The sequence below is a fragment of the Thermobia domestica genome, chromosome 12 (assembly GCF_964235325.1).
Source record: "Thermobia domestica chromosome 12, izTheDome1.hap1.1, whole genome shotgun sequence".
Taxonomy (NCBI): domain Eukaryota; kingdom Metazoa; phylum Arthropoda; class Insecta; order Zygentoma; family Lepismatidae; genus Thermobia; species Thermobia domestica.
Window position 1 is genome coordinate 99,994,564 of NC_137465.1, and position 18,513 is coordinate 100,013,076.

At 37.1% G+C, this 18,513-nt stretch overlaps 1 protein-coding gene across 3 annotated transcripts in view; it reads right to left on the minus strand.

The window, feature by feature from the left end:
• Rbcn-3A (rabconnectin-3 alpha) overlaps positions 1 to 18,513 on the minus strand; it is a 354,959-nt gene that overhangs the window by 326,416 nt on the left and 10,030 nt on the right. For all 3 annotated transcript variants that reach the window (XM_081733859.1, XM_081733860.1, XM_081733858.1), the window contains exon 2: positions 2,076 to 2,273. In XM_081733859.1, coding sequence (XP_081589985.1) covers positions 2,076 to 2,273 — 198 coding nt within the window. The remainder of the gene's footprint in view (positions 1 to 2,075; positions 2,274 to 18,513) is intronic.

Genomic DNA, 18,513 nt, shown 5'->3' on the forward strand with positions numbered 1-18,513 from the left:
TATGTGACAAAAAAGTGTACACTGCACGCACAGCAGAATACGAGAAAGACGAAATTTATGCAGTTACAACATATATGCCAAGTGTTGTTTCATGTAACAGTCAAGACATCAAAGTTGGCTCATTTTTGGCTGTGATTTATGATGATAATTGGTGGGTTGCATACATTAAACAAGTTTATTTTGAACTTCAGGAAGTGCTTGTGCATTTCATGCTGCCCCATAGGCCGGCCAATGGCTATAAGTTTCCAGAGGGGGGAAAAAGCAGCGGGCTCATGAGTGTGCAATACCAGTGGAAGTTTCACCACCACATCCTTTAGGGCAGTCAGGAAGACTTCACGGTATAACACAAGAAGAAGAATCTGACATTTAAAACGCTTTCATGTATAGAGCTAATTAGTAGTGCATCTGAAGAACGAAATATGTATAATTGCTCCGACATAATTACAATTAATAAATGTGCTCTAACATCTGAACCAAGCATTTACTCACTCTGAAATACATGCAGAAGCATGTTGGAATCTTGTTGAATCTATCCTGAAAATATGAAATTTTTTGAAGGTGGGATTTTTGAGATATACTGACCCAAAAATGGGTCTATTTTTTTCTTTCAGCAATAATAGCTCAGTACGTATATAACTTACAGAGCTGAATTTAGTCTCATTTTGTAGTGCATTCAGAGAGCTTTCAGAGGAACAAAACAGATTGAAAATATCTTAAACAGTTCTTGAGATACATGTATTTAAAGATTTTGACCCCAAAAGCGAGGGAGATTTGACCCAAAATTTCAAGTGGGCATAACTTGGTCAAATGTTTTTTGAGTAAAACGCAAAAATATGGGTCCCTTATTTTAGTATAACATATGGGTCCTTTATGTACCTAGTATAACATATTTAAATTTCATGAAAATCTGAGAGAATCATTGGGCACCCTCTGCCTGTCTTGAGATGGAATAGGCCTACAGTGCTACAAAGTATATTGAACAAAATGAAACTAAAATTATGGTTCTAGCTATCTTTATTTATTTTCTACGTTTATTTTTATTTTCACTGTGCACTTAGCAACAATCACATCTATTATAGATAAGCTGACAAACTTTAACGGACCGTGTCTCAGAAACACTGCAACCAAAACATCTAAAATTCTGCTATATTCCCTTATTCGTAAACATAAAACTTCTGCCAAACTATCATGTAGAACGCTGTCCGTGCGTGACATGGTCGGTTGAATTGACATAGAATGGTTCTTTAAATAGTTGTCTATTCATAGTGTTGAAGTTACAGTGCACGGTTGCAGTTAGATTTTCAGAAGTGTACAGAATATTCGCTGCTGGTGCAACATCGTGATGCAACTGTGGAACTTTTTTAACAGATAACGAATTCAGAACAGCGTTGAGAGTCAATGTGCTAATCATAGAATCACTGTCTGGCTAACAATAGTCTTTCGTGGGCTGTAATACTGAGATAACCCTACATACGGAAAAAAATGCATTCAATGAACTGTATCATATAATTCCTATATGATCGTATTTCTATCTCATATTACAAACTATTTCGAAGTTCTTCTGAAGCATAAAAGTGAGAAATAGCCAAGGCTCTGAAGATGAAAAAGTGAATAATATAGAAAAGCCATGTATGAACACCTATATATTAACAATTCATTAGTTCTATAATGCAATAGTTTTTCGTCGGATGTTGTCAATCAGCAATACCTCGGTATGCCCCTTTCAGTGGCACAGTCACATAACAATGTCCCTTTATAATTTAATGACTTTATGGATTTCTAATTCTGGAATTTTGCTTTCCTTAACGATAACAAAATTCTTTGTGGAAACTAAGCCTAAAGCTATCCATTAGCAGAAAGGTAATAGTTCACCCATACTGCATGTAGTTCCTTAATGCCTAAATTACTAATGCTATTCATGGGGTGTCTTCATTATCATATATAGCCGAAACGTTAATACTAAACTGAAAGGGGTAGAGAGGAACATAATTAACATATTAATCTGTAACGGTTATAGAGTTACTTTACTTTTAAAAATATGTGAAATAAGGGTAAATTTCAGCTATTTTACTTACATGAACACTATCACACTGAATGAGAGGAGTTGGTTCAAAAATGCACACTTGATTTTCATACGCTGCAGCAATTTTTCCAGTATCTGTTGAACAATCTAAACAGCTAATTCTAATGTAATTGTGACAAGCGCCAGGAATAATCTGTACCCTTTCAAATGTACTTGCTAGAATAACTATATTGCATCCAGATGCATAGGCCTGAAATTAAAAAATAAAACATTACGAAATCAGATTATGGATCCACATCACACTGGATTTTATTGTAATATTTTAAAAATACCTATGTTTTAAGGACTTTGAAAAGTTTCATTACAACAAACCCATAGGCATATTTAAACAGTCCATAATGTAGGCATGGAAATTTCATATTGTCTTACGATACACTCCACATACACAATACTGATGTGCACTGAGAAGGTTGCACATGACGACGAGTCTTAGTAAAGAAAGTTACCACTCTGATATGCAGCCCTAGAAATATTTCTATCATAACTAGATAAAAAAAAATCTAGTAAAATTCATTTAGTATATACTTGTTTAAAAAATTAACATAATATCGTGGTAAAAATCGAAATTAAATCAATAAATTCATCAAGCTACACACTGTAAATCAACGTGAAAGAACACAATCAAATGTCGAAAACTAAACTTACTTGTATTTGCTTATCAAGAAGAATTTAAGTCGTTAAACTGAGTAACTTCTGTTTCAACTCTTTACAAAATAAAAAAGCGTCAAAAAATACATAAAACAAATTTAAAAAACCCTAAGAGGAGGAAAATAATTTTAAAAAGTGCTAAAATGTCATTATTATCAGTAAAAATTTGAAGTCTATGTCTAATAAAACTATTAGTGAAACTACAATTTTATATTATACAATAATTTGACTTAGCGCAGACTTCAAAACTTTTTAATGGTAACAGTAACGTTCTAGCGCTTTATAGAATTATTTTCTCCTTTATAGTATTTTTAAAATTATTTTCTGATTTTTAGTGCTTTTTTAAAAGTTGGTCAATACTTTATTTTCACAACTTTCATTTATTTTTCCAGTTTCTTGTTACCTTTGCACGTATCTGCACCACAGCGTTCTATATATGTATCATAGCCGCGAAGTAGGAGAATTGGCAACGCAGCAGGTAGTTCTTGATTTTTCCCATGATTCTGCATTTGAAGTGAAAGTTGTGCGTAGCGTGTGGTAGTTATGAAGTTTATTTGTGATGAAAAAGGAAAATATTGATAAACATATGGTAAGTAGGTTCTTTAAACATTTACTTTATAGTGTATATTTTTATTTTCTAGAATTTTCCAGTTGAATTTCGTTCATTTGTCGTTGAAATTTGAACGTAGTGTGCCGATTTAGTCATATTTTCTGAACAATCGTATTCATCATAATAAATCAAATAACGCGCGATTTTAGTGTTACTAGTTTCGCATAATATGAGATGCTTTACTTGAAACGCACATAATGATCTAACCTTGCAATTATTTAACGTTGCTGTTTATTGGGAAGCGAAGATGTTAGATTTAAGTTTCAAATAAAATGTACCTTGTACTGTTGATAACTACAGAAATTTACTGCATTATTATTATTTTTTTTTCTAGAATATTTAATTCTTACGCAATATTTTATTCAGGATACCAACTGCAAAAGCATATTACCAACAGCACAACATACTAAAACATCAAACTAATAATCGTGTATACAAGAGATAATATCCGGGTATGGTTTTGCCGCACCATTATTTTACGGTGCTGATTAGTTAATTGCGAGGGGAAAGTGTTATATTTGTTTCGAATAAAATTTCCCGTGTACTCTAGGTTGGAAGGGTTTACGGAACTGCCTCTAATGTTTTGCTTTCGCGAACATAACCTAAGAAACCATAACTAACCATACTATCTCTCGTTTAGCATTAATGTACATGTAGAGGTTTGAGCAAATGTGAGCAACTCTTTACTTTGGGTCGCACATGTATGATCTCTGCTGGACGAGTTATTTCTTTGGTGCGATATCTATTGTAATAGTTCACAAAACATAGCTGAGCCAACGACAGCTAGTGAAGTAGGTTGAAGCTCCGCAGTGTTTGCTGTTTTCTACCTTTATCACAAGGCTGAAGTCCCTGTGAGACCCACAGTGAATTTTTGCCCAAATATGTACCCCGTTGGCACTTTCAGATAAAGAAATATTTATAAAATTCCGTATTAGGGAGCCAATAGAAGTCTATAAGATTTAAGAAATGTTTCCATTATTTTCTTACTTAAGTTATTTTAGGGCGTGCAGGTTTACTTTTGGCGCACCACTCGAAATAATGTTTCAAAAATTAGAATTATTTCACTAATTTCCTTATTGTTTCTTAAATGATTTGCCCTGGGCGATATGAAAGTATCTCACATAACATAGTTAAAATTCAAGAGGGCCATCATAAGCAATTGTTGAAAAAATATAATTCTTAGCTGATATTTAGTATCTCCCCCAATCTAAGTAGTAGGAGTAGGAGTATCCGTACGGTAGTAGTGTAGGAACAGGTTAGAAGCGCCGCAGGGTTTGGCTGAGTTCTACTGTCGACATAAAAAAGGCAAGTTAAAGATTTGGGAGAGATACTAAATGCCATCCCAATTCTTTTTCGATTTACATATACATACGAAATCCAGATGTATGGATAAAAACTAGTCAAAAAACACAAAACAACCTGTGCTAGGTGGCCATTAAATAGTACGAATGCTATCTAAAAGAGTCAGGGCAGAGCGTTTAAGAGGCCATTTGAGTCCTTTGGGATCTTCAGAGACTCGTTTTTGAAGGAGTTTTTCAGTTTCAACTACGCCGAGGAAGTTGAAAGTATGATTGCCAATAGACTTTAATATACAGACGAAAGTCTGTCCGTTTTTATTTGGAAGATAAATGAACTTTTTTAGAGGTTAGAATCTGTACCATCTCAAAAGAATCAGGTTAGAAGGATAATTTCTAAGACGCATTCTCATTTTAGGCAATTCCTGTATGGAAGAGAATTTGAGGACGTTAAGGCATTGGAAAAAGAAAATGAAATGAAATGAAATCTTTGAGTTTTACGTCCCACGGTTATGCCGGTTAGGCTAAAGGAGACGGTGATAATGAGAGATGAGTGAAATGGTGGAATGAAGAAAGTGGGAGGAAACGGGAGTACCCCGAGAAAACCCACGAGCACGGTGTTTGTCCACCACAAAGTTCACTTGGCGGGGGCTGGGATCGAACCCGGGACCCCAAGCACCAGAGGTGAACGCTCTACCACTGAGCCACCGCGCCCCCCAGGCATTGGAAAAAGAGTCCCACCATATTCACTCCATTCTATTGGGTGAATTGTCTTACATGGAACGGTCCAGTGGTCGGACAGGAGGTCAGGGATATTCGGTTCTGGATTTTAAGAGAAGGGATGCAACAACAGTTTCAAGAGATTCAATACCGCCATTAAGTGCTCTCGATCCAGCACGGTAACGAAGAGGAGACCAAAAGGATATGAAGCCTGGTGGTGGGCAAAGTCAGTCGAAAAGGGCAATTAGATGTTACAATTGCAAAGAATTGAATCACCGAGCAGCGGATTGTGCTCTAAAGAAAAAGGATACAGGTTCGAAGCCGCTCTCGGCCGTAGTGCGGAACAGACAGGAGAAAAAAGAAAGGAGAAGAAGGGGGAATAAGAACCCTTTTATTTACGGTTTTATACATCGTGAACGTTATTATTGTTACCTCGACTCTGGATCTGAAATTAGCATCGTCCACAAGAGAGTAGCGGATCAATGGAGGTGGAGAGGGGCCCGGTTCGAATCTTGTTCGTTGCCCGTAAGCCTAGCAACGGGAGAAGTAAAGACTGTGGGGAAGATATTTGTAGATATTTGCATCAAGAGAAGGAAATTCTCTCACTTCTTCTTCGCTCTGGACCACCTCGTAGCTCCCATTATCGGTGGCCAAGATCTCCTGAGAAAAGCAAAAATAAGTTTGGATATGGCAAGCAGATCATGAATGTTTAGCAATGAAAAAGAAAGAACAGACGCTGTTTATCCGACAGACCAAAGTGAGGAACTTTTAGGTGAAAGCCACATGCTGTCAACCATTCCCGCCCCTACCGCGGTCGTTGAAAATAAAACAGGACGGAAGAGCGGTCAAGGAGGGAAAAAGAACAGATACTATACCCAAGAGTGTCCGCGTCGTAAATCAAGACCTGCGAATGGGGAAAAATCATGTTCGAGAGGAACACCAGAAGATGAAATCGAGCCTTTCACAGAACACAGCAGAAATGATTCTTTAAATAAGAAAACCAAAGCTAGTCGGGTTAAGAAGACTAATTCAAAAAACGGGAAGGGCGCTGCCGAGGGGGGGACAAAGGGTCCATTCCCCCGAGGCCGCTATTAATAAATTCCTCTATTTTAAATGATAATTATCAATTGTATATTGATACGGGAAGCTCGCTGTCGGCTGTAGATGAAGAAATTGCGAAAAATAGTCAAGGTTAGGAATAAAATTGCATGATCATTCTGTAAATGTGGGGTTTGCCAGAGGAGGGGCAAAGACAATTGGATTTATGGTTGTTTCTCTGGATTTTTTTGGACTCAAGTTAGAGCAGAAATTCCATATTATTCGTGGCTTTTCGAGGTCTATTATTATGGGCAGAGACTTTCTTCTTTCAACAAAAATGATAATAAAATTCAGTCCTTTCGGATGGGAAATTCCGAGTAGGGGAATTCCTTTTAGGGAATTTGATTACCCTGAGACGCTAGAAACAAAAGAAACTAATTGCTCGCATGAGGATAATGCCATTGAAAAAATGATGAAGGACGTTAAGCTTCCTGAAGACTTATACGAAAGTTGAGGGAACTCCTCTATAAGTACAAAAAGGTTTTTTCTGAGGACCTGGGGAAATCAACGTTTTAGAACACAAAATTGAGCTGACTGCTCCTCGGCCTTTCTCAACTCGACTAAGCCCAATATCGGAAGATAACAGGAGAACTCTGGGACAATTGCTGCAGGAAATGTTAGATAAAACCTTGATCGAAAGGAGCTCTACAAAGTATCTTAGTAATCCCATTTTACATAAAAAGAGCTCTGGTAAATGGAAACTAGTCCTTGATTGTACATATTTAAACTCAGTTGCGAACATGAGAAAGAAAGATCCCGAACATTAACGAGGCGCTATCCTACTTGGGGAAAGGGAAGATATTCTGTAGTTTCGACATGTCCTACAGTTATGCTCAGGTCAAGTTGGAGGAGAGTAGTAAAAAATATACCGGATTTCTTACTCCGTTTGGGATCTTCCAGTGTATACGAGCCCCATATAGTTTGAAAACGACGCCGTACACTCTCTGCAAATTGATGCAGATTGTCTTGGGTGAGCTGTACTATTCCAAAGTAATAGTCTATTATGATGATCTCACAGTTATTGGTGAATCACCGGAGAATTTATTGGACACAATGGAGCAACTTCTGAAAAGAATGGAGGATGCGAATATAAGTCTTAGTCCATCAAAGGCTGTGCTATTCTCTGATACGATAGATTTCCTCGGTTTCCGCATGACACCTGGCAAAGTGTCATGTACTCCTGAGAAGCTTAAAATGGTGAGACAACTGCAACCCCCCAAGAATGTCAAGTAATTACAGAGGACCCTCGGTTTCACTCAGTATTTTCGAAACCACGTTAGATATATGGCGAAAATTTGTGTTCCGATGACGTCACTATTGAAAAAGGAGTCAGGTGGTCGTGGGGGCCACAACAGGACAAGACCCTGCAAGAGCTAAACGATGCGATTGTTGAGAACCGTGAACTGATGCTACCAAGGATGGAAGAACTCATGCATATCTTTGCCGTCGACGTCTCGGAAATAGCCGCTGGCTATCTCGGGCAGGACAAAAAAAGGCAACTTCTATGTTGTATCGTTCGGATCGAAACCCTTGACGGAATCCCAAACTAGGTATAGGACCACATGCGGGAGCTCCTCTCAGTACTGCTCGCCTTAGAGAGATTCGAACTGTACTTAATACATTCCCCTTGTGTGTATGTCTACACTGATCACGCTTCATTGATCCCACTCTTCAAAGCCAGCAAGGTTCCAGCTATGGTGAGCAGGTGGTTGGCTAGGATCTCAAGATTTCCAGTGGCTCTCAAATATAGAAAAGGCAAGACCCACCGGGTGGATTTTTTGCCGAGAATCGAGACAGGTTACAATGAGGATCAAAATTTCGAGGGGACTGAGCATGCAAATGAATAGTTTCCTCTGAACTGTGCTAGTGACACGGGATATATTAAAATAATGGACCAAGACGGAAAAATCACGGATGTGAGTGATATTCCTAAGGAGGAAATTAACCTAATCTCGTTTTATGACAGCAGAGCTCTGAAGCATTTCAAGAGAGGCTATAAAGAGAAAAAAATAGATCAGAACGTGTTCAGCGTTGAGACTCTCCCTAGCACGATGAGAGAGAAGCGAGATCTATTTAAAAATCTTCTATTTGAAATATTAATGGAAGAAGAAGAAGAGCAGCGGGGAAATTCTGAACAGTATGTGAAACTTATAGTACCAATAAAAATAAGAGAAGCCCAGGAAACTGACTCATTCCTGAGAAAGGTAATTCTATTTCTCAAACCAAGAAGTTAGCTGGTAGCAAAGCAGAAAAGAGAAAAATTAAGAATGTTGCTTCCAGTGCCAGATTATCCATGGATGGAGTCAGAAAAAGAAATCAAACTAAATAGCGAAAAGAGGCGGGTTGTGTGCGTACCCAGAGATTTGAGGGGCTTAGTACTAGAGGTGACTCATAATTTAGAGTTCTCGGGACATCCAGGCATCGAAGAAACCATCTATAGGACAAAAAGACAATTCTTTTGGAGCAAGATGGGAAAGGATATTAGAAGATTTTGTCAATCCTGTGTTCCCTGCGCTATTTATAAGGACTCGTCAAATAGTAAGTTAGGTTTTATGACCAGCAGTCTAGTGAATAAGCCAGGGTCTACTGCTTATTTGGATCTTATGGGGGTCTTAATTAGGTCGAAGGGGGGAGATTATCAATTCTGCTTGATAATCATTGACGCTTTCAGTCGTTTTGTTTCTTTGTTTCCGGTCACAGCTCAGTCTGTAGCTAATTCTTTGTTAACTTTCTTTTCGAGAAATGGGTGGTATGATCGCGTTGTGAACGACAACCAAAGTGTGTTTACGGGAAAGATCTGAAGGATGCCAGCTCAACTGTCTAAAGAGGTAGATGGTTAGGGTTCTGTCCAAAGAGGGGACGGGATCTCTTTTCTGGATTCTCAGTTTCTCGGTCGAAGAGGCGGCTGGAGATTCAGATGGTACAGCAAGAGGGCTGTATCGCCGTGATGCAAAAAATATAGTTTGACATATTTTCAGGCCACAACTCTCTTAAGAAGCGAGTCTGGGGGGCTACGGAGATTGTTGGTCTTAAACTGTATCACACAGCAAGAGGGTTGTGTGAAGGGGGATGCAAATGAAGTCGCCGAACTTTTTTTTTTTTTTTTTACTGGCTTTGGGGCCACGCCACTCCTTTAGAGGGAGGAGAGGCTAGGGGTTCAAGTCCCGATTGACACCTCACTTAGGAGGCGAAATTAGACATCTGATTTTTTTTCGTTAAAATAACGATTCGTTTAGTATTCTTCTGCCAATTTTGGGAGATATGCGCAATAAATGGTTTTCTCCTATAAAGGACTGGATTCTTTACTTCCAGATAAGCGATTCGAGATTTTTTTTCTATTAGTATGAATAAAGATTTGCTATAGGTTAATCCTTGGGCGTTTTCCTTTCTTATATTAACTTCCCATTAAGGTTTTTGGAACTACCTATTTGATTGTTGGTGTGTGTGTGTGTGTGTGTGCGTGTGTGTGTGTGTGTGTGTGTGTGTCTGTCTGTCTGTGTTTTTTTTTTTTTTTAAGTTTTGTTTAAATCTGATACATCTAAACCGGACTCGGTACATTGCTTACAGAGAGGGATTCTTTGGGGGGCTCGTTTTATTTATTTTTTCTGTTTTATTCAACTATGCTATTCATCCTGGGTGCACACAGATGTTAAATGAGTCGCTTTTAGTCTGTGGACACAAGTTCGGTTCTCGGGAAGATTCCTTTAAACGAGGAACAGTGGTTAGTAATTGGGGGACGAACTTTGGAGGTTGCAGACGCGTCAGCGAAAATTGGTATACGCATGAGCGAGGGTAGTGAAAACGAGTGAGTTTTAGTAATTATACGAGTTTTAATAGCGCTTATCATGTGAACATAAAATAAATCTTCTGTACATTGTGCAGAAATACACCGCAGGTGGAAAATAATTTCTAATACAGTCGTCTTCCATATGCACTCACTTATTTTATCCATAGTAAAGCACATATAAGGATTTTATACTAGTAACCCTGCATTTGTAAACATAACATACAGGTATATTACTTCATATTTAATTCTATCGCTTGCAAAAATTTGTTCTTTATAAACATGCCTTTTCATGAAAGTATTGAATTTTACCTGTAAATATTGCAAAATGTGATGCGCCAAAAGTAAACCAGCGTCTCTAGGTACGTTAGGTTAGGCTGCCCCCCCCCCTCCCCCCGTGATATGGAATAGAAACGAGAAATATTAACATTTCGCCAAAACTCCGATTTGGTGGTTAAAAACTTTGCAAAAAGATAAAGAACATGTGTAGTTAGTTATAGACAAAAGTAAAAAATTGAATGTTATTTGGTGTCCTTACTATTTTCTCATTTATCTGGAAGTTCCGATAGCGGTGCACTTTGCGCAACTAGTACACGCACTTTAAAGAGTGTATTGAGACACTAGAGTCACATTTGTTTTCAAGGGAACTGTAAACTTAGCCATGAGTATTATATGGAGCACAGAATGGTAAATCTTTTGCTATAGGAAACGACGGCAACCGTACATGTCCGTTTATCTGAACATTTCTCCACTATATCTTGCATTAGCCTAAGTATGTGTAAGTAGCGGGATGATACAAATCAAGTGGAAGTAAATCTGATTAAAATCCTTCTAGAACAAATGGAGTGTGTCATCTTACCTTACCTAGCCAGTTCGCTTCGCTCACTCCTTCCCCTACGTTTATAGGATAATAAGCATTTTGTACTTTAAACAACTAATTTCTGAGTAGTGCGTTTTCACAAAAGTATCATTTCCTTTTCAGATTTTATGACTTCATAATCAGAATTACGAATGAGGAATATATCAGAAAAAATAATAAAAATAAAAATAGGTGACCAGAGAAATTAGCGGCGAAATAAGAAACGGTAATTATTTTACATTTAGATATGATTTCTTGCTATACAAAGTTTGTCATCAGTAAATTAAAAAAAAAAAAAAAAAAAAGACAGAAAATTCTCTCAGCTTTGGAGGGATTCGAACCGTGGATCTAATGATAACATGTAATCAGAGGCTCCGTGGCTCTAACACTGATAAGGCTGTGAGGATTTTTTATGCATTTCTCATATTTTAGACTTAGATTTTAGTAAGTAGCTATAATATTTACTTTGTAGCGTGTAATTCCTGTATTGAACTGAAGAGTAATGAATACTCTATTTCATTAAATCTGATAGGCGATCAAAATAGACCATTCTTCTACCACTTTTGGCTGTCTGAAGAGTTGAAGTACAGCTCTTGATTATTTCAGGGAAAAAATGTTTGAAGGTTCAGTAGGTAAAAAATTGACATTATCATTATGTACTCTTGGTGTCACTTAGCTTCCGTTGGTTCGCTATTTGGAGCAGGTGGGGGAGAGTTGTGAGGGACATAAGCGTGAATACTGATAAGGAATGCAAATCTGAAATCACTTTATTGACAATAACTATTTTTTTTTCCTATTGCACTGTATGAGGACATAGGCTACAATCATGTGGCAATACCATACATTAACTATTGTACGATTTCCAACCTTGAGAGAAGCAGCCATTCTGACTTTATTCATAACACCTGATATCAATGTCAAAAAGCAATATTTTGTTGCAATTATGTACAACCATTTGACAGTTCTACACTTGGTACTGACATGGGAAACAAACGTTATGATTCGTCCTTCCAACTTTTTTTTAGTACAGTAGTGTCCCGGTTATCCGACCTGGTTGGCAGTAGAAAGAAGTAAATAAAACACGTCAAACAGCTTGAAAACAAACGACAATTACCAACTCTTTTCGTCAGGATTGATTGTTCTTTGTAGTACATACAGTATAAATTTTAAGTACGTTTGACTATAAGTTTTAGCGTAATGAATATTTAAATGTCGTATTTGTTACTTTCCGCGTCGTCCGACCAGGCCACACCCCGTTTAGATCGGATAATCGGCACTCTATTGCAAATACTGTTTGATTTGCTACATGGAGTTGCCCACATACTACAAATTTGTGGTTTAGCTTACATTTATTACCTATCAGGTTAGATGGAATAGAGTGATATCGCACCAGTGTAGGAATGCATTTGCAGCTGAATTAAGGTGTTGATTTGATTTACCCTGAATCATTATTTCTCAGCACATATGTAGTTGCAGAACGAGACTTAGTTATATGAAAGCTTTAACAAAATTTATGAGGAAAATATTTTATATTATGGATTTGTTTTACATTAGATATTCCTAATATTATATTTTATATAAAGACAAATATCTCGAAGAAGAGAGAAATAATGAAAATCTTTTGCTGCAGGTTGATAGCCATTAGCTGGGCTAATATTATGAACTATGTAGCAGTGTCATTGGTGGAAAAGTGTTGTCAACCCTAAGATATACTTTTTTTTTTCGAATGGCACTATGGCACCTTATTACAATTATGAAATCTACATACAAAGACTTGCACGAAGCATTGCAAAGTAACGCCACAACATCACTACAAAAGGTTATTTTGATTTCTTTTTAATCAGTAATAACTGTAGTGGGCTATCTTCAGATGCAATAGAACAATGTCAGAAAATAAACAATGTATCCAACCCAACATAAGGATCCGGCTTAATATATATACAGTATTTGTGTGTGTGTGAGTTGCAACACTTTCTTTCGTGGCATTGCTCACACTGGCTATGGACTTGCAAAAAACTACTTTCAAAATTTGTTTCAGAGATATAAGGGGTAGAAATACTAAAAATATAATTTTTGTAACAATGTAGTGTCATCAGTTTGCAACACTGCGTAAAACGTGATACATCTTTGAATTTGGATCTTCATGTAAATTTCATATTTGTAATAAACTGCCGTAGTGCAATTCAAAGAATATTTTTAGGATTGGCAATACTGTTTCATCAGTGACACTGCTATATAGTTCATAAGTTTAGCCCTTTCAATGGCTATCAACCTGCAGAAACATATTTTCTCAGTTTTATCTGTTTTTGGAAATATTTGCCCTGTATTGTTGAGCCAGTGAGAATGACAATGGTGTGAATCACTTTTGAGATACTGGAATATTTTATTAAACAGCTATTCGATGCGTGAGAACCAGAGAAGAACGTAACTTTAAAAATTCGCTCATCGTTTTCTTAGATGTACATAATTTTGAAAGCCCTACTTGGTATCAAAGCGCCGTAACTCCTTGGCGCTAAGAGGTAAGGAAAGATGGAGTTAGGATGATTTGACATCAAGTGGAGCTTTGAAAATTAGGTACATACATCTAACGAAACGATGATCGAATTTTTAGAGTTATGTTTGTCTGGTTTTCATACATTGTATTATAAAATTGTCTATAGGGACATATGTTTGCTGCTTCTAGCTTTAGTGTGTTTAATTTGCTAGATAAAGTTCGGCTATTTTGCTTTAAAAACAGTAAATTAAACATAGTAACACTTTGGCCTCGTTCTTAAAAGAATACTAAAAAATTTAGTGTTACTCATATGGTGGGCAAATTATCTATTCTCTTGTCCTGGATGAACATCAAAATTTGAGCCACCGCCGGGTAGCGACTCCGAAACCCCTCGCACTGCTAGGCGTAATCATTCGGCTAGGGAGGGGCTCTGATTAAATCTATCATGTATATGAATTGTTGATAAGTTTATCTTTACAACTAACGCATAAGAAGGAGCACTGCAGAAACCAATACCTTGCTACGAGATGCCACTAGATGCGTTCGGCATTTGGTTTTGTCATTAGAACTCTTCTAGCATTATTTAAAGAATTCGGTCATTTTTATTAGACCTTGTGTATGGATATATAATTACAAAATCATGATTAGTTTTTAGAAAATCTTAATCTAATTAAAAAAAAAAAAAAAAAAAAAGCTTCTAAACCTGTGGCACGATTTAACGTCAATATTAAAACTCGCTTCGCTATTTGGAGCCTCCTTCCCCTGATCCCGCCTTGTTTCAACATCTGGTCTATACTTTACAGGCGATTTACGAAATTCAGCCGTATATATTGGATTAAAGATGGAGACTTTTTGCACTTTTCGATACGTGGTAACCTACTCTTGATGATAAACCTCATAGCAAGTTTCGTTTCTCCAAGTCCAAAGTTCAAACTAGGCATACCTTACATAAATACGTTGGTCTGAAAGGGGCAACATCCCTCCCGCCCCTTTTTCTCCTGTGCTAACGTTTTACTGCTTCTTAAAACACAGTGTATGCCGTTTGTTTGTATGTCGTTGTTGGACGCTAATAACAAGGGCGTTAATGACAAACTTGGTATCCTATATATGTGTGTAAATGGTAATTTGTTCTGCTGTGTAATCTATGATACTTTTCCTTTTTTTCTTTTTTTTTTCAGATGCCACGACGGTGTTGCGGTTTAGGATGCAAATCTAACTATGAGAGTACTCTTAAAACTGAAGGTACAAAGTCAACATTCTCATTCCCCAAAGAAGAATAGCTTTTCAAGAAATGACTAAGCGCAATACCAAGAAGTAATTGGAATCCAATGAAATATTCAGCGGTGTATTTAGACCACTTTGACTCTTCTGATATAATCAGAACTAAGGATTATACAGATTATGCAGGAAACAAACATACGACTGATCTGACTTACCCGAAGCTGGTGGATGGAGCCATACCTCATATATTCAAAAATCTTCCTTCGTATTTGTCCAGTCAAAGAAACGTTAGGAAGGATCCAGAAGAAAGACGGAGGACAATAATACAAAGACATGAGGAAGAAGTTAACCAGTTTTTGTCTTCAGATGTTATTGAAAATTTCAGTGATTTTGTAAATGATTTATCAACAAAACTAAATCTTCGTGAATGGAACGTGAAAATTGTTAATTAAAATGTGTATTTTTACATACTGAATATTGATTGTGATGTTAACCAAGAGTTTGAAGAAGTAATTGTAATGAACAGCATAATTGTTAAGAATGAAATGAGTGTTCGTGTGTTGATTTGCAATTATGAGTTGTCAGCAAAGGATCTTAATTGGATTTTACCTACTAACTTGAAACTCAGTCTGAAAACTATTGCCTAGGTATGCAAATGTGACTCAGGTTACTCGTGATTCCAGCTATTATATAAGTAAAGGTTGTGACAGTATAGAAACTGCAATCAAATATATAGATAAGGATAATTTTAATGTACATTTAAGTCTTGATCAGATTATGCTTTTAAATACCCCACTAGGTAGGTATTCCAAACACACTATAGTGTTTGCCTTTCATGTGTACAGTCATTTTGTAAAAGTATTATTGAAATTTTGAGAAACTTCTTAATCTTGCCAAGTTTCCGGCGTTTGCAAGCATTGTCCTCCTCACTAAATACTTCGCCTGAAATTGAGAAAAGCAATGAAATGTATTTCAAGTGTACTTTTAAAAATCTCAGTAGCCTTGAAAGAATTGTAGCATTATTAATAGATGAAATTCATATTAAAAGTTGTTCGACTTACAAAGCTCAAAAAATTACAAGTTATGCTGAAAACAGTCCAACAGAACAAGCCACCACTGTACAAACTCATGTTAAGTTCATGTTTTGGAAGGTCTCACGAGGTTGTCCAATTGGTTCCAGCAAATGCAATGTCAGGGAAACAACTTTTTGAAATTGTTCAAAATGTAGTAAGCTATGTTCAGACTGTAGGCTTCAAGGTATTGTGTATATTACAGACAATAATAGAATTAATTAGAGCCTATTTAAATTTCTTGTTAGTAGATCTTATAGCTTGGAGAGAAAATTTTCCTTATGTACGAGGGCAAGTCAAAAATTATCTACACTTTTGTCATAACTTTTCTTACATTGCGCACTTTGTCTTCTGTCCTCGCATATTTTATTGTTATATTGTTGTGGTAATGCTGTAAAAGTGTGATCTTAATTCCTCCATTTTTCTTCCTTCTGTTGCAGATATATCATGGTTGCTCCATTAGAAGTTTGCACCACAACGAGCAGTGATCCGATTCCTCTAGTCGGAGGGTGTAAAAGGGTCAGACATTCATTGCAATATGGGAGAAGTGCACTATCACGTAAAACTGTGTTTTTGTGGCTCGAGAAGTTGAAAAGTGGTCGAACAAGTGTAACGCATGAAGAGGGAACAGGGCGGGCATCAACCTCCACTACAGATGACAACATTCAGCAAGCTCGAGAAACGGTTCTGTCGAATAACTATCGATGAGGTAGCAACTGCTTTGAACATCAGTCATGGCTTCTGCCCATCAAATCATTCACGAGGAGCTCGGTTTTCATAAAGTCTGTGCACGGTGGGTACCAAGAAAGCTTACTGCTGAACACAAGCTCACTCGTGTTAGGGTCTGTCAACGCTTGCTTACTCGCTTCAACAACGAAGGTAATGCATTTTTAAGCAGAATAGTTACAGCCGATGAAACATGGGTTCATCACTATGAGCCAAAATCAACGCGCCAGAGTATGCAGTGGAAACATCCTGGATCTCCGACGAAGAAAAAATTCAAGACTGAGCCATCCACAGGAAAGGTTATGTTAACTGTGTTTTGGGACTCATAGGGGCTCATAATGGCACAGTTCTTGGAAAAGGGAAAGACGATCAACAGTGCGAGTTATAGTGAAATGTTTGAAAAGAACCTCAAGTCGGCAATTCGCAACAAACGCCGAGGTTTGTTGTCGAAGAAAGTTTTGTTGTTGCATGGCAATGCACGGCCACACACGGCTCATCACATTATTGAAACCATCACTAAGCTGAAATTTGAGTTACTGGAACACCCTCCCTACAGCCCAGACCTAGCTCCATCTGACTTTCACTTGTTTGGGTCACTCAAGGATGCTTTGCGTGGTCGCCGATTTGCCTCAGATTTAAATGTGCAAAATGCGGTGCCAAAGTGGCTTCACGACCAACCGAAAACCTTTTATTCGGAAGGAATACGTACGCTCGTTGACAGTTGGGCCAAATGCATTAATGCATTGATTACGTACAAAAATAATGTACATAGTATAACCCTAGCTTCATGTAAATAAACTGTAGAAAATTTTTGACTGGCCCTCGTATGATAGTGTACATATATTTAATAATATACGTAAGTGTTGGTTAAATCTGAAAAACAGTGAAAAAACATTTGTGTATCCATATGAAGAAAAAGCTTATTTCAGCCACTTGCGGGAATTTCATAAAGGCGAGGAAGAAAAGATTTTGCGGAAGGCATAAGTTGAACAATAAGTCTTTGTACCCTAACAATTTGGAACGACAAAATGTAAAGTTTGTGTGCAATATTTTTCATGATACTACTATTGCAGCCCTTACGAACAACAGTGAAAATGGAGGAACAATGAAATTCTTGGAAATAATAAACAAATAGTGAAAGGTAATGAACGTCAAAAATGTATTAAAAGGAAAAGTTAAAAGGGACGAATACTCAATGCCTTTTACTAATGACAATGATCCCAGAATTCAGTATTTACAGTAATTTGTGGACTGGTTGAAATCAAGGCACGAAGATCCTAATACTGCATCACTTACCAAGGACACTTACGGTGCTCTCATGCTACAAAAACAGGTGGTACGGGTCTGTGAGATGTGGTGCCAATGCCGCCGGGTTAAATAATAAGCGTTTCGCCTAGCGGTGTACATTATACTACTACATTTTTATTTTGTAAGTAAACGTTGTGGGGCCGTTCTCTTGATGTTTTGTGTTACTTTTAATTAAAACATATGGTCAAAATGTATTACATCTTTAATTTTCCCCGTTACAAAATTTACTTCAAGTTGCATGATACTATTAAGTAATTTAATTTCTAGCGCTGTGATGTATTGATGTGTAAAAGTTTCACTGATATTTTGTACAGGGGTTTCTATATGTGTGTGAATTAAGGAATATCAGTGGAAAACGTAAGTCAGACCTTTACACATCAATAAGTTCAGGATAAAATAAAATAATAGCTGAAGAAAGCAAATGCGCTTTATTTAAAAACCAAAATCGTGTAACGTTTCGCCAATTAACAACTTGGCTTCATCGGACACACTAATGCTATTTACAAACATATAAGAGACACGGACTCTTAGTGGATTGTAGGGAAATGAAAGTGTTGGGACAGGAAGGTGGAAGAACTGTCAGAAAATGAAAGAAAC